Genomic DNA, 16,575 nt, shown 5'->3' with positions numbered 1-16,575 from the left:
TGATCAGTGTGTATATATACAGCTTCATGGTTTCTAGTCGTTGAGACCTTAATTATGGCTTTAGTGCCCTTTTTGTAATGCCTCAAGGATCATGAATATGGGTTTTGATGAGGCTCCAACGGTCTGCCAACTGATTGGTAACTGTCCGAGGCATTGAATGCTCTTATTAATGACTCGCCTGTGTTCGTCCATGTTCTACCAAGGTGGACGAGCATATTTGATGAGGTCGTCCGAGGGAGGAGAGTTCTTCAATCCCATCAATAAATAATCCGATGTGACATATTTTGAAAAATGATCGTGTAAAATAAAAGAGAAATACTATATTCATAACATTTTTATAACAAATCCTATATGGTAGATTACTATTAGTTGTTACTAGGTGAAAAAAAAAAAAAAATTTAGTTGTGAATTCAAATTAGAACCAATAACAACTTATTACCTAAGATTTATTATGAAAATATTGTGAATGTATCAATTCTCAAAATAAGAAAAGATATATTCTTATGCTAAAATAGATTAAAACTTTTGCATAAGTATAGGTGAATGTCACAATAATTCAGTAAGTAATATATTATATAATTTAAAATTTAGGCTTTAATGCCTTCTGCACGAAGCCCAAGGTTCCATAGAGAGAGTGAAGTCAGTAACTTGTTTTGTCACCTTATTCCCTAGTAGTAGTCTACCATCTATGAAATGTCAAACTCTAATAACTTTTTTTTTTTTTGGTTAAGGGGAAGTACACATAACAGACTAACTCACAGAAGAGTTAGAACTCTAATAACTTCATTCACGTGGGGGGAGGGCCGGACAACAGCAAGAGAAAAATAAAGCAAGGAAGAAAGAACCGAAGAATACAAAACACATGAATTGAGCAAGAAGACGATGATAAAGGATTGAAGAAGAAGCCAACCAAATATTCGTCTAAAGGTTTTTCTCAATCAGGATGGTCCTTTTTTTTTTTTTTTTTTTTTTCTGGGTGGTCACTTTTTTCTTTCAGGTGTTCAAATCATAAATTTTTAACATATATATATATATATATATATATATATATTCAAGTCAGGGTGGCACTGCCACTGAATTTCATTCCTTTTAATTCTTCCCAATTTTGGGGGAATGATAAGTTGAGGTTTTGAGCTAATAGAGAAAAATGAGTATTTTCTCCTATCTATTTTATGGAAAAATATTCTAAAATTATATATTTTTTATTCATTTTCTTCTTCCCAAACGAGGACTTAGAGAAATAATATTTACAATATTTGTACAATATTTTCACAAGAATCACAACAACCTTAGGTGGAAAGTTATTACTTGTTATTATTAGTGAGCAATAAAGTAATTTTAGTGGTGAGTTTAGATTAAAGTTAGTAACAACTTTTCATCTAAGATTTATTATGAAAATATTGTAAAAATGTATGAATATAATAACACTTCTCATTTGCTTCTCTCTTTTTTGGGTAAATTGCAAATTGCAAAGTTTAGATACACACTAAATTTTTGCATAGTGCACTTGAGGACCAAGCTCTCAAATATTAAACTTTTTGCTATGGCTTCTATTACGCGTACCGGGTGCAATCGATGTTTTATTCCCATACTTGGAAAGACCACCCTACCGTGAAGGACATCTTCATTACAATCAAAGCCTTTGTTGTTGGTTTGATTTTAACGACCAGGTTCATTCATCCATGTACTTTCACACGCTTTCAAGAGCTTGACATCACTGTGTCTTAGTGAGAACCCGAGGGAAAAAATTTTCTGAGTTTTTGTCGATGGTGTCCATGATTAGAATTTAGAACTCGTTGATTGATGCCTTTGCAACTTCGTATTGCAAAAAATCTCACCTCGACAAGGCTCAACATGGGATTGGAGATATGGAGCAGGATAGAAAGTCATTCATACACATGCAACTTATCGTCATGCTCATGGTTCTGCTTCTTTGGTTAAAAATTCATCTACATCGGGTCATATTGCAAGTAATTTTAATCTTTGGAGTACTTGATCTTTTTATTTCGGGTAAACTGCACATTTTTTTTTCCCTGAAATTTGGTATAAGTTTAATATTAGTACCTGAAATTTCAAAAAGTTTAATTTTATTCTTGAAATTTCAAAAAGATATTTCACAGTATTTTCATCCATTTTAATTTTGTTTGGATAAATTCAAATTTTCAGCAAAGAATTAAAATTCCGGGTTCGAAATCTTGCATATGTGTGTGCCATTTTTACTGTACCACCCCCCCAAAAAAAAAAAAAAAGCCTTGAAAAGAAAGAGAAAATATTCCAGAAAACATTACGACAAGGTCAAGCCCATTTGGCTAAGAAAGACATAAGACCAGCCCCAAGAAGAAGTGAAATGTTTGTTCCTATTTGAAGCCTTCCATTGCTTTGCACTCTTGGGTTCATAAAATCAGCTGCAAGAAGATCCACAAGCGCCATATAGATTAAGATCCCAGCTGATGCCGCATTAAAAATCCCTTCAAAAATTAGAGCATTGGGGCTGTTCTCATTGTAAACACTAGATATTCCTATTCCAATTGCAATTCCAACGGGGGTTGTAAGAGAGAAGAATGTCGCCATAATTGCAACAGCTCTATTCTTGAATTTTGCCTATAAAATGCACACAAGTACAAGAACATGTTAGACGGATTAATTTTTCCTTATAGTGTTTCTACTTTTTTTTCCCCTAAGGATTCCACTACTGCAGTCATAAACAGAGTGATAAACAAATTAACAATCAAACTAATGTATTTGGGGTAGGAAGCTACTCTAGTATACATACAATTTTTGGAGCATATTCTAGTGGTCACATACTATTCTTCGAACATATTCACTGGACACATGCAAAATTTATTATAGATAGAGTTTTTTCATTGTAGGTTAAGTAGGAAAAATTATTAGGTTCGCTAAAAGAACTACTGATGTGGTTCTCCCAATCAATGAGATAATGTCATTTATGTAAATGTATGAGTGAGCTTCCTAATCAGCACAAAGAATAAAAAATAAAAATTATCAGGTGATGTCACATTTGCATAAATAAGAGCATTTTATTAGTTAGGAGGTCAAGGAGGATCACGTCAGAGGTCTTCTCAGTGGATCTAATAATTTCTCATTAAGTAGATACTAATATTTTTCAAGTTAGGAAATCATGATTGGTCTTTATTATTCATTATCAACATTTGAATTTAAATATTTCTCAATTAAAAAGAGAAAAAGAAAAAAGAAATTGAATGTATAAAAGATAGACTACTAATTTGATTAAAGTTAAATATTAACTTCCTATAATTTATCAATCAAAACTAATTATAATTCATCATAATCCAAATTAATATATGCAATCCTAATATTAGTAAAACACATTCCTATCATTATTTTTTAATTCAATACTAACAAAAATGAATTAGACAAGTACCATAGTCAGGTGAAAAAGTTTTTTTTTTGTTTATTTTGTTTTTTGTTTTATATACGATAGAAATTTTACTCTAAGCTAAGATAAGTATATATGTGTGTAAAACTTTTTTCTGGAGATTTAAAAACCAACTTTTATCCTATACATGATAGAAATTCTACTCTAATTAAGTCAAAGTAAGTATATATGTGTGCAAAATTCTCTTCTGAAAATTTAAATCCCAACTCTTCCCCTCCTCCAAAAAAACTTTGTAGTTGTGAAGCCAAGGTGTACAGTAATTTTAAAAAAAATAAAAAAAAAGTCCAACATCTATCAGAAATAAGAGTAGTGTGAAATTAAAGTAAGGAATTTTCCAAAACACATGAAAAGTACTCTTGACAAATATGAGCAGAAAAATTTGACAAAAAAATTAATTCAATGTTATTCAAAAGTTGATGAAAGTCAACCAAAAAATCAAAAACCTAACTTAAAACGTGTCTCTTCAAAACGAATAATTAGTACAGTTTTTATATTTGCGAAAAGAATAAATGGCATGTGCGGTGATATTACCTGAGAGATGCATCCACCAAGTCCCATGCCTTCGAAAAACTGATGGAAGGTGAGTGCAGCAACAAGAGGCCTTATTGTTTTGGGACTCCCAGAAGCACCCAGTGAAATTCCAATTATGACTGAATGTACCACAATTCCCAACTCCAAAACCTAAATGTAATCAGAAGCATAATTAAACAGTACTAACTCTTCATTTAGTTCATAATCAAAATCAATAATAATTCACAATTACCATAGTAAAATAATAAACATGACTAAATGTGTCACTAAGATAATTTCCGATGCAAATTGATGAAAACAGGATTTACACTTCTGTGAAAAAAAAAAAAAAAAAATCACAACTCATCCAAGAACCGTACCAGAAACATACAAACACATATATACAAAAGAAACACAGAAATCAACTTATAAAAAGAACTGGAAAATTCCAAAGCTTTCTCTTATATGCAAACCGTTTGATTAAATTTTGATTTTATCCAAACAACCTAAAAGGCTGAAAATACCATGTGAGATTAAATAAATTGATTAAGAACTCAAAAGATTCAAATTACCTGTGATATAACACGATGACGAACAAGGTCAGATGAAGCCGAATTGTCAACCAAAGAAGCGGAACCATGAGCATGACCATGAGTTGCATGTGTATGAACATGTAAGTGACCCTCATGTTCTCCTTCCTTCTCCACATCTCCAACCCCATTTTGAGCCTGGTTGAAGTGAGACTTTTTGTAATACGAAGTGGCAAAGGAATCAACCATCAAAGTTCCGATGGCAGACACCATGGCCACGAACCCCGTGAATGGAAAATCCTGCCATGGACTCTCACTCAGACACGGCGACGTCAAGCTCTCGAAAGCATCAGGAAGAACATGGATGAACCCGGTCGACAATATCACGCCAGCAGCAAAGGCCTTGATGAGGAAGAAGATGTCCTTCTCGGGACGCAAAGCCGGTATGGTCTTTCCTAGGATTGGAATACAAACCCCAATTGCACCCGCTACAAGAATGGAAGCAATAGCAGCTAGTTTATATTTGAGAGCTTGGGTTTTGTCACGTCCTTCATCCTCGGTGTCACAAGTGCAATCTCCAAAAGCTAAGGAAGGGAGTAGGAGGAGAACGCAAAAGAGTGTGAGGAGAAGTGGTTGAAGTTTGGCCATTGTGTGAAGGAATTAGAGAGAACATGAAAAGGGTATGGGGATTTAATATGCAGTATTTGTGTGCGTGTGAATGAGTAAAAGAGAGTTTGTGAGCGAAAAGAAAGTGTAAAAAGAGTACCATGAAAACAAAATTACGATTTGTGTTCCCATAATTTGACTATGCTACTTTGTTTAGTTTGTGTTGACTTCTGTTGCCACTGGGAAAAGAAAACTCAGAAAGGAATGTGGGGAAATTAGATTAGATGCTAAATTACTAAAATGGGTGCACCTGTTTCATTTTTTTGCTATGCGGGTGAGGGTGTTGATGAGAATTTCAGGGTTAAATTGGTCAATTCGTACTTTCATGGTTCGGCTCCCTTTGATGGCGTTGGTAGAATATAGTGTTAGATTTTTGCTATTAACATTGCTAACGATGAAGAAATTATGTGGTCATCCAATTCAATTAGGAAGCAGACTTGTAATTTCCGAAGAATCCGTATTTGAAGTGACAAAATACTGTAATTAGGTTCTTCTTTTTTTTTTAAGTTAATAGTTTGAATTCATTATAATTTGAGATTACTACACTTTTTTAATCATAAAAAAGCCTAGGGGTGTGATGAGTAAATTATTTCATACAAAACGTAGACTACTCATCATACCCCTAAGTATTTCTATGATTAAAAAATGTAATAATTTCAAATTATAACTAATGCAAATTATTAACCTTTACCAAAAAAAAAAAAAAAAAAACATAGAAGAGCAATTTGAAAACCATCAGGAGAGTGGTCCTGTTTTGTAGGTAACGTTTTAGTAGAAGTTAAAGATGTATTTACTTATCAAAAAAATATGTATGTTTCTCTCTCTCTCTCTCTCTCTCTCTCTATATATATATATATATATATATATTTAAAACTAATAGTTGCTTTGAAGTAGGTTAGTAGAAGAGTGTTTCTATTTTGTAGGCAATATTTTAGTGTAAGTTAGACATGTATTTTTATCAGACTATCCTTTAATTTGATCTCTACTTAAACTTAGGGGTGTAGAGATATTTTTGAAAAAAAAAAATCTAATTCAATTAGGAAAAACCCTTTAAATAATAGTATAAATAGATAAAATTTAATGATCTCATCGGTAAAATGAAATTGGAATTCTTATGAGTAAACGTCAAAAATTGTTGAAAGAATGTCGACATTAAAACAACTTAGATGGAAAATCAATGTCTATTCCCATTTATGGTTGGCTACCGAGTTGCCTAATTAAGTTCACCCAAAAACCGACATTGGTTGTACATCTCTCTCCAACAACATGAACCATTAAAAAAAAAAAAAACGCTCTGTTTGTTTTGTTTCGACTAAAATATTTTCAAATGTAAAATATTTTGCATCTAAACATTTTCAGAAAAAAAATTTCAAGTGTTTGGATTGACCTCAATACTAGAAAATACAAATACAAACCAACAACCACCAACCACCACAAACCCAATCACCAAAGTCACCACTAGCCATCTAAATCACAAATCAAAGAGAAAAAAATCAACAAAAGCCAGCTAGCCACTGTAGCACACCCTACCACCACTACCCACAAACCCACCCAACCACCCACCGCAACCCCCAAGCAATCCCAGAAACTCAGATCGTGAAGGAACGAAAAACCCACTCACTCTCAACGATTCTAGATCAAAGATCTTAGCAGTGGCGTTCATAGATTTCAAAACCAAATCCAAGCAACGAGGAACGGAGCGGTGGAGATAAGGCTCACCTCTAGCCTCTCACGATGACTTCTCCGACGACAAAACAGACCGAGATCTGATGGTGGTGCCACCAGAATGGAGGTGAAGGGTGGCGAAGGGTGTTGGCAAAGTGGAGGCAAAGAGTGGTGTGCTGGTGGGTGTTGTTGTTGGTTTTAGGCTAGTGTGAGAGAGGATGAGTAAAGTATGAGAAAGGAGGAGAGAGTCGGGTGTGAGGCTGTGAGATTTTTGTAAAATGTTTTATGTTTGCTTTTTTGTAAAATATTTTACAAGTTTTTACACACAAAATTTTAGTCAAAGGAAAATATTTTACAACTTTGACTATATTTACATGCAATCAAACACTTGAAAATGGGAAAATATTTTATGAAAAATATTTTATATAAAAACAAACAGAGCGTTTACTTTCTCAAAAAAAAAAAAAAAAAAAAACTCTCTCCCTATACACTGCTTTCTCCTTCTCTCTCTCTCTCTCTCCTAAAAAGTATTTCCTATGCACAATTTTGAAAACAATTTCTCACTATTTGGTTGAAAAACTCAGAAAAAAAAAAAAAAAAAAAAAAAAAAAAAAAAAACATAAAATCTAACCATCTCCATCATCGATGCCTTCCTAAATTTGACCATCTCCTTCAAAATCTTTCCTCATTGCCCCATCATATTTATGATTCCAGTTACCATTAGATTGAATGAAAGGGATGACTAGCAGATGATAGCAAGGCTAAACAGATTCGAGATTCGAGATCAAATGGGCGGATTGGCACGTCCAACCCAACCCACAGATGAATTTGCTCGAAGTCATGCTCAACCTAGATTTTTATGAAGTTTCTGAGGTGATGTAGGAAAATCTGTGTCTAATTGTTTATCCCCATGTCTATGCATCTCTTGCATATGAGTTTTAGATAAGTTTATTGTTTTGGTATGTGTAAGTAATGTAATTTTCAAAACATATCCTTATGATTGCATATACAAACATAGATGATTTTTTAAGAATTGGAAATGACTTTTTTTTTTTTTTTGGCTTTGGAACTGTAACTATTTTGTTGTCTGTTTCAACTATAATCTTGATTAGAGTCAGTTATTGTTGAAATTTTTATTTGACTATGTTTTGGAGGTATTATGGTATTCTATTATTGTTGAAATTCTTGGTAGTTCTTTTGACAGCAATGTAGTTCTTCGATCACATTATATGCAAGGAATGGTTGCAACAATAATGCATGATGTGTGTTTGATAAAATGTCTCAAAAATTTGCACTGCACACTGTTTTGAATAACTTTCTGCATTGTTTTTAAATGACATTCTGTAAACCAATTTTCTATTTCGTATGTCAAGTTCTATAAAAGAAGCAATGTGGTTTGTTTGTGTTGGTTGAAAATTTTTGATTTTTTAGAGATAGTGAGTGATTTCATTTCATTCATCAACTAATTAGTACCAAACTATTTCTCAGAAACTTTGCCACAACAATATATTAGTAAAAAATTTGTAGTTTATTCCTCTCTTTATTTGTTTGCATTGATTGAAAATTTCTGGAACACACCGGAATTTCAGTCTCTCTCTCTCTTCTTCTAATTTTTAGATTCTCCTTCCTGGCCTCAATATCAAACTGTTCTTTTTTAGTAATTGGTTGAGATTACCTGCAAATCTGAATTAGGTTTATAATTTTTCCTATTCTTTTTCCTTTAAAAGAACAATTCAATGAATTCAGAGATGTTGATCAGGTGTGTTGTGATTGTTGTAATGTTTGGGTGCATGCCGAGTGTGAAAATATTTCCAGCAGGCTTTTCAAGGTGTCCTTAATATACTTGATTTATGAATTGTGATGTTAATTTCTGTTCCTATCATATATGTGTTTGCTCACTAACTTGTGTATGGTTTAAAGGATCTAGATAATGTAGATTACTTTTGCCCAAATTGTAAAGCAAAGTCTAATTATGAGTTATTAGCTTCAGAAAATGCTAGCCAAATGTGAAGTATGTCTACTCTATTTTTGTGTGTTTGTGCAATTCTTGTCCTTCCAATTGATTTTTGGTGCAATTGTATATTTGACTTTATAAACTAAGGAGTTTATCATCAGGTTTTAAGCCTAATTTTGTGACAATTTTTGAAGCAGGTCTTTAGAAAATAGTGTAAAAAATGTTCTACCTGAGAAGGTAGCTATGGTGTGCAATGGCATGGAAGGAACATATATTCCAAACCTTCATATGTAAGCCTTGAATTCATTTCTAAATATTACATGTATGTTGACATATTTTTCTTTAATATTCTTGTAGGACCTTTATGCACTCCTTTCTCACCACCACATTCATTTCCTTCTTATGCACTCCTTACATTCACTTTTTGTTTGTTTTGTTAAAGGATTCATTAAGATGCTTATTTATTATTTTATTTTCTCCCATCTTAGAGTTATGTGCAAGTGCGGTTCATGTGGGTCAAAGAAGTATACACCTAGAAGATCAAATTCTGCCAAAGGCCTTGTAGCTGAATTGACACCTCCCCATGCATAAAGTGCTTGGGGGTTTAGGGGAGAAAGGGTTTAAGCTGCGGGGTTAGCAGCATGTTGTAATTATCTCTAAAAAAAAAAAAAAAAGATCAAATTCTACCTGAATTGTTATTAGGAATCTTCAGTTTCTAGGTTTTGTTACTTTTTTATTTTTCAATTAGGTGGTACTCTCCATTTCTATTTAAAGAAGCCAGTTTTTTCTTTTAAGCCTTTGTGGCTTTTTTTTTTTTTTTTTCCCCCTTGGATTTGTTGGTTTTAAAAGGATAATTGTAATGTTTTCTTTGATGAGGTTGCAAAAATATTTTAATGCTCCTATAAGGCTTGCATTTTTTTTCTTCAGAAAGAAGTTTATGATTGCACGTGTAGTTCTTTTCCAGTTGTAGTTACATTAAGGTTTATTCAATCTGTTCTCTTCTATTAATGTTTCCTAAATGTGGGTTGAAAATTGGATTCTTATTGTTTTGCCAATAGGGATTTGGCATTTTATTATCTGGGTTATTTGAAACTGTGGATTCTCTGTAGCTGTGTAAAACTCTTAATATGTTACACAAATCCTACTACTTGAACAATTCAGAAACTGCAAGACTAGAATAGCTAGGTATTTACCAATCTTCTTCTTTATTTTGTACTGTTTCTTGCATATTTATTGTTAATATGTTACTAGAAAGAATCTGAAAATGGAATCTAATTGCATATTTATTGGTTTTGATATAGGAATTTTTATTTATTTATTTATTTATTTATTTTTTAAGTTGAGGCTATTTTTCTTTTCATTTGTGGTTGAGATTTTCTGCTTCACTCCCCTTAAAATTTTGACTTATGAATTGAAGTTTTTCATTGACTTTGATTCTTCTGCTTCACTCCATCATAGAATTTTGATTACCTAATTGAAGTTGTTAATCTAATTTTGGCTGGTACAAGTTTGCATGGATTCAGTTTGAAAATTTTAAAGCTAAGATTGTCAATGTTTACTTCTTTATGATGTTTTTTATTTTTTGAATTTTGAAAATTTTTTTTCAGGTTCCTTCTCAGGTGATTTTTCAAAATTAAATTCTAAATTTCCAATAAATCTCTACCAATTCTGACTTTCTAATGATATCATTCAATTTACCACCTAAGTAAGAGTGAATGGGTGATTTGTTGTCCCTTTTATACATCAATTTGTTTAGTCCATAACTTAAAGAGTCCCAAAGTTCTCCAAATGGAAAACTATTGTTCAGAGGGAGTTCAAAATATAGAGAACCAATCATGAGAGTAGTGCTGCATTGGCTACAAGTTAGGAATGCTATGTGATATACTGGATTGACCAAAATTGAACTACTAGTGTGGTTATCAGAGAACTGAGTCGTTATGGTGAGCATCACCCCTTTTGCCACGAGAGTATAATCAGATGCATGTGTGTTTGCATGCGTGTGCACTTGTGTATGGTAGGGGCATGTTGTAAAACATGGGTTTGTCTTAGTCCCTAGCAAAACTCATTTCTATTGTGTATGATACTTGGTTTGGGTTGACTTTGTTTAGATATCATAAATATGTAAATGATGGTTCTACTATATGACCATCTCGTGCTCAAATCCTAATAGAGAATAAAATTCATGCACGTTTGATCTTTTAACCATAGTTTTTTGAATTGTATGTACCAATTGATTTTTTTGATTGATATTATTAAATTTTGGTTTGTGTATGTGATTCAAATTTGAGAAAATTTTTAGTTGAAATTTTAGATATAGTAGGTTTGGATAGATTAGTGGTTGATTAGAGTTTAAATTTTGTGTTTTTGATGGCCAAGTTTATGGATACCCAGATTTATTTTTATTTTTTTATGGATGACCAAGTTTGTGATTTTTTTGGGACATTTCTGGGTTTTGCATGTTGGGTTATATCCTCAATTAAGCACCTATTTGGGTGTTGAGGAGAAAAAAACAGTGGAGCACAAGTATATGGAAGCTTAATCAGTTGTGAAGGGTCTTTTTAGATACATTGGTGAATTGTGAGTTTTGCTTTGTTAATTAATTTCTCAATTGTGGATTACTTTATAGGTTTTGGTAGCTAATTTGTCAATTGTGGATTGTGAGTTTTGCTGTTAATGTTTTTCTAATAAATGTTTCCTTTATGTTCTTTCTACTGCAAGTATCTGCTATGAATGAAGCAAGTACTTGCAGTGCTTTGTTTGGCTTGATCTGTGTTGAGTTTAACCCCTTTTTACTATCTAATAAAATGTTTGGAATTTTTTTAGTTCCATTATTACTGTTTTGGGATATTATATGAACTTTGATTTTTCTTTTGACACATGAATATTGATATAGGGAAAATAAATAAAAGAAGAGATTATTGGCCCAATGAATGAGGAAGAACAGTGCAAAGGAGAGCTGAGGATTGCAAAGCTAATTTGTGGATAAGCATCTCACTTTGATTGGTAATTATTCTTCATTGGTGAATAAATTATGAAAAATTTGATAGTTCATAATTTTATAAATTTGTTGTTTATAATATTATTAAACTTATAATAACCATAAACATCTTATCAATTTTAATATATTATAATATGAACTATAACATCATGGTATAATTTTATTCTAAACTATTCTCAATCAATTTAAATTTATTTGATAATTTACAAAATTGCTGAATGATAAGATATACTTTTATATATTGCTAAAAGTATAATCAAACTTAGCTAATCGGAGTTGTTAGATTGCTAAATAAATTATATTACTTGAAATTCATACAAATTGTCAGATTGCTCGCTACTCATTTTTTCTCTGTCGTGTGCTGTCGTCTGCTCCCTCAGTCTTTGATGTTTATCAACGCCACCATCCAGGTTTGATACTTTACTCTACCTTTTTATTTTTATTTTGTTCATCTCTGCCCATTCACTGGGGTTTCTCATTTTTGTACTGCTATTTATCTCTAAGTTATGGACTTCTTTCATTGTAATTTTGGATAGTTCTTGCTTCATTTTGAATGAAATTTCTTGAATTTTCTACAAACCTTGATAGGTTTTGCTTAATAAAAAGTTATATGTCTCATATATGTCTCCATGGCCATTGCTTTTGCACATGGAGGGGTAAGTCCATATGACTTCAACCTTTTTTTTTTTCTTTTTTTTTTAAGATATTTATTTATTTATTTTGTTCTGATGAGTTATTGTGCTTTCAGGTTTCTCAGAAATCACTCACAAGGCAATAGAATTCATCCTTCGGCTCTAGGGATTCCATTTCCTACACACTCTTAGATGCCACAATTAGCATTCTTAAATCCAATTGGCAAAGTAGGATTTAAATCAGTGGATAAGCTCTTTGTGGCTTACAAACCACAAAAGAGGAAGTTTGCATCATTTGGTGGCAACACTTTGGGAGATGAATGAGAAAAAAAAAAGGTTTGTTTATGGTTTTTCATTGTTTAAAGTTTAGACCTATTAAAACTTATTGCTTGGTGTGTTCATGTATTTTGATTGTATATATGAAAGGAAGGTAGTGTCCTTATATAAAGCTAATGATCTATAAAGTCCAAATGTCTTACGTATATCTGAATAAGCAATTCATAGATTTTCAAATTTGGATGGTTCTACATTTTATTTTTGTCCCGTTGCAAGACTCTGACTTGGTCGTTCAATTTTGCAAAGATGTGGAGAGTAGATCACAAAAGATTGTCTTCTAAAATACTCTATTCTTATGTTTCCACTTTGTAAATTTTATTTTTTATATTATAATATAATTTTTATTCACTTAATGCAAATACTTATGATCTATTTTTATTAAATATTTTCATTAATAGATTTAAATCATTCAATTTCTTTGTAGAGATGAAGTGAAATTGTGGGATTTTGAATATTTGCTTAAGGATTTTTTGCTTTTGTTTTGTTTGCCCAACACTAAACTTTATTACTCAATGAAAGACATAGTTTCACCGTATAGAAAGAAAAAGAAACCGAATCATTTAGTTACAAAATAGACAAATGAGTGTTGGTAACTATAAAGAGACAGACAAAAAGAGATTGAGAGAGGAATTGTAGGAGTGTCACACCATCATCCAACAGTAAGCCAGTCGCTCACCAACATTAGACTGCCTAAACCACTATTGGTAATTTTTTTTAAATAAAAAATCTGGTAATAAAAACTGAATATGGGTTAGAATTTGGGTTAGATTTTATTTTGTTTAGGATTATTTTTTTTATTTTTTGCTTATAGTTGTGTGACATATGAAGCTTTATTTTTTAATGATCACCTCTGATTACTTAGTACCTAACTTTAGGGTGAGAATTTCTTAAAATTTTTAAATTGTAATTGTGAAATGTAAATTGCACTTTGAAAGGGGTCATTATGCGTGTTTAATTTAGGCTTTTTTGGTTATGTAATGGACTGTGTGTTGAGATTTACTTTTGTTATTGTTTGCTCTATCATGGTTTGTACTGAGATTTATTTTTTCTGATTTTGGTTCTATAAATTAAACTTAAAAGACTTTGGTTTTGTGCCTCCTGATTTGCTAGCATTGTTAGAGTTTTGATCTCATGCTAGGTTAAAGTTATATGAAAAACTTATTGGATTAACCGGTGTTTTTAAAAAGTTCTAGGATATTAGAAAAAAACACTACAATTGGGTTAAATAAAGTAAAACTACTCGTGGGTAGAACCGAAGTTACTCTTTTATTAAATCCTCTTGGGTTGTTAGATTTTTGACCAATTACAATTAGTGATAGTTTAATCATAATGATTGATGTGTAGGTGTAGAGAAAAGTTCTAAACACCCAAAGATGGATAAAGAAGGCAAGATCAGCATCATGCAATTTGCTGCTTCTATTTGATTTGCAAAAAAGGGTTGGGATTGTCAAATGAGCTTCATCATCCCATTTTAGATTTTACTTTACTCTCCTACTGTTTTTTTAGGCATCTATGCATATAGTACATGATATAAATTGATAATTCCTTGGAAATTAGTAGGTTGATGAGTCCTAGGCGCTGATGATCTTAGGGCTTGAACTTGAAAACAAGTATTGAGTCAGAGGGGACCGGTGGGGACTGGCCAAAAGTCCTTCGATGATGAAGTTAGAAAACTTGAAATTCTCTGTAAAAAGGGAGTGTTTTCTCAAATGAAATATGTCTAAATGAATCACCTTTCTGTAGAAAAAACCTTATATAGCACCTGTCAGAAGTAGTTATCTTCCCAATCGTTGTAAGGTTTGGAGGATTCGCATATTACTTCCATAACTAACAAGGAAGTCATACCTTTTGGGGTTTGTCCTCGAAAACCGTTCATTGAGTGAGGAATTTGTAGCCTTGACAGGAAAATGAAAATAGTCCAAGTATGTTTAAGACGTCGTAATCTCGTCCAACCAATTTTCTGGACGGACGAGATTACTCTGGATGAATAACCTGCATGCCTTCCTTGATCTTCTTAGGACGAGCCATATGGACGAGATTGGGAGGCACATTTTATAACACCATCAGTTGCCCCCTCGTCCACATGGGTTGTCTAAAGGGATGAGTAGTTTGGCACTATTTCTTTGGACATGTATATTTAATATTCATGGTTGGTTATGCCACGTGCCCTAATTTTACTGGTGACCAGTCTCGTCGATTTATTTCTTCGAGGGTAAGCCACGTGTTCTACCCTGGTTGGGCATGTCATTTCAAATGCCTTGTTGGGCTGTCTATAAATAGTGGAATTCCTCACCTATCCTTTTACACTTCCTGAAATTTCCTTCCTGACATTCCTCGTCTAGAGCCTCATCTAGAAGCCCCTCTGCGTCTTGAGTCCTCTTCCGTCTAGAGCCAGGTATTCTCCTCTTTCTCGTCTTTAGGTTTTAAGTTTCCAAAATGTCTGAGATGGTTCTTTCTTCGTCTAGCAATAGTATAGAGAAAGATATAGATGAGTATCACAATGATACCGGTTATAGTGGTTCTAGTGGTAGTAGTCATAGTAGTGAGGGGAGTTCTATGGATGAGGGATACACTTCAGGTGCGCCTGGGTTCCCTTTAGAGGTTATCCAGGAACAACTTAGAAAGGCTTCTGGTTCTCAAGCCGGTTCCCCGTCTAATGTCCTTCCCTCTGATTCGATAGACGAGGTGGAGACCGTTTATAATTGTGCAGTAGGCGTTCATTCCAAGACGAGTGAACAGAGACTTAAAAATCTTAAAATCTGGTATCAAATCCCGGACGAGTTTAACCCTAGGTTGCCCGTCCATGGAGAATGGTGCTGTAACCCTCGTTTTGGAATAGGCGTCTATGAGGCGTATTTCTTAGGTGGTCTTAAGCTGCCATTGAACGCATTTGCTGGAGAGTTGTTAATTAGACTAGGTTTAGGTGTATTTTAGTTTAATCCTAATACATGGAGATTAGTTATTTCCATGCAAATTTTGTGGAGAGAAGTGTTTGGTGGGGATCGTCCTATTACTGTGGATGAGTTTCTTTATTATTATAAACCCTCGGAAATAAATCAATCCAATGGATTCTACCAGTTCACAGCTAGGGGTAATGATTGTAAGTTAATCAAATCCCTAACTTCTACTGACAGGAATTGGAAGACAGAGTTTATCTTTGTCTCTGGTTTTTGAGCAAGGAACCCTGTGGACATTGGTAGGGATCCTTTTGCTCCTTATACTGGGGACTTGGGGAACCTTCGTCCTGAAGGTATGTCCCTCCCCTTTTTACTTTTCTCTTCTTTATTTCATTTCTTGTTTGTACTTCTAACTTTTGTTCACTTAACATTTTACAGCTGTTAAATGTCCGTCTTTAAGCAATTTTTCCGTGACCGCGTCCACAGGGCTCGTCTACACGTAGTTAGGAGTTTTCACTCTCTAGTTACCCTTCGACGCCTTGCCAAGTGGGGGCTTGGTCCTGAACCGTCAGACGAGGCTATTGCACACGAAGTTATTGTTCGCAGAAGTAAGTTTCTACTTATTGGCTATTTGAATATGCTATGTTGTGTACTTCTAACCTATCTACTATTTTACTTATTGTTGTAACTAGTATTTGTTTTAGGAATGTCAACAATGAAGGAAAACAAAGGAAAAGAAGTTGTGGGTGAGGGGAGCCGTCCTGAAGTTCAACCTCAAACTCATCCGTCGACTGGGGACAAAAGGAAAACCTTACCAAAGAACTTTGATTTAGGAAGCCTACCCAGTTGTCAAGGCAAAAAGGCCAAACATGGATCGCCCCAAGTTAAGTCCAGCCATCCTTCGTCCCAGCCGTCCGTCCAAATTTTTGATGTGGACTCGTCCACACCAATTGTGAGCAATACACGTCT

The 16,575-nt window shown here is 33.4% G+C and overlaps 1 protein-coding gene across 1 annotated transcript; it reads right to left on the bottom strand.

The window, feature by feature from the left end:
- Positions 1 to 2,112: 2,112 nt before the first annotated feature.
- Positions 2,113 to 5,121, bottom strand: LOC115986830 (zinc transporter 8-like). The gene is made up of 3 exons (XM_031110163.1): positions 4,501 to 5,121; positions 3,950 to 4,099; positions 2,113 to 2,601 (listed from the first exon to the last, which is right to left on the bottom strand). The coding sequence occupies exons 1-3, from the start codon at positions 5,104 to 5,106 to the stop codon at positions 2,296 to 2,298; spliced, it is 1,062 nt and encodes a 353-aa protein (XP_030966023.1). The 5' UTR covers positions 5,107 to 5,121; the 3' UTR covers positions 2,113 to 2,295.
- Between the last annotated feature and the right edge of the window lie 11,454 nt (positions 5,122 to 16,575).

The sequence above is a fragment of the Quercus lobata genome, chromosome 4, assembly GCF_001633185.2.
Source record: "Quercus lobata isolate SW786 chromosome 4, ValleyOak3.0 Primary Assembly, whole genome shotgun sequence".
NCBI lineage: Eukaryota > Viridiplantae > Streptophyta > Magnoliopsida > Fagales > Fagaceae > Quercus > Quercus lobata.
This window is presented reverse-complemented; position numbering and strand designations above follow the sequence as displayed.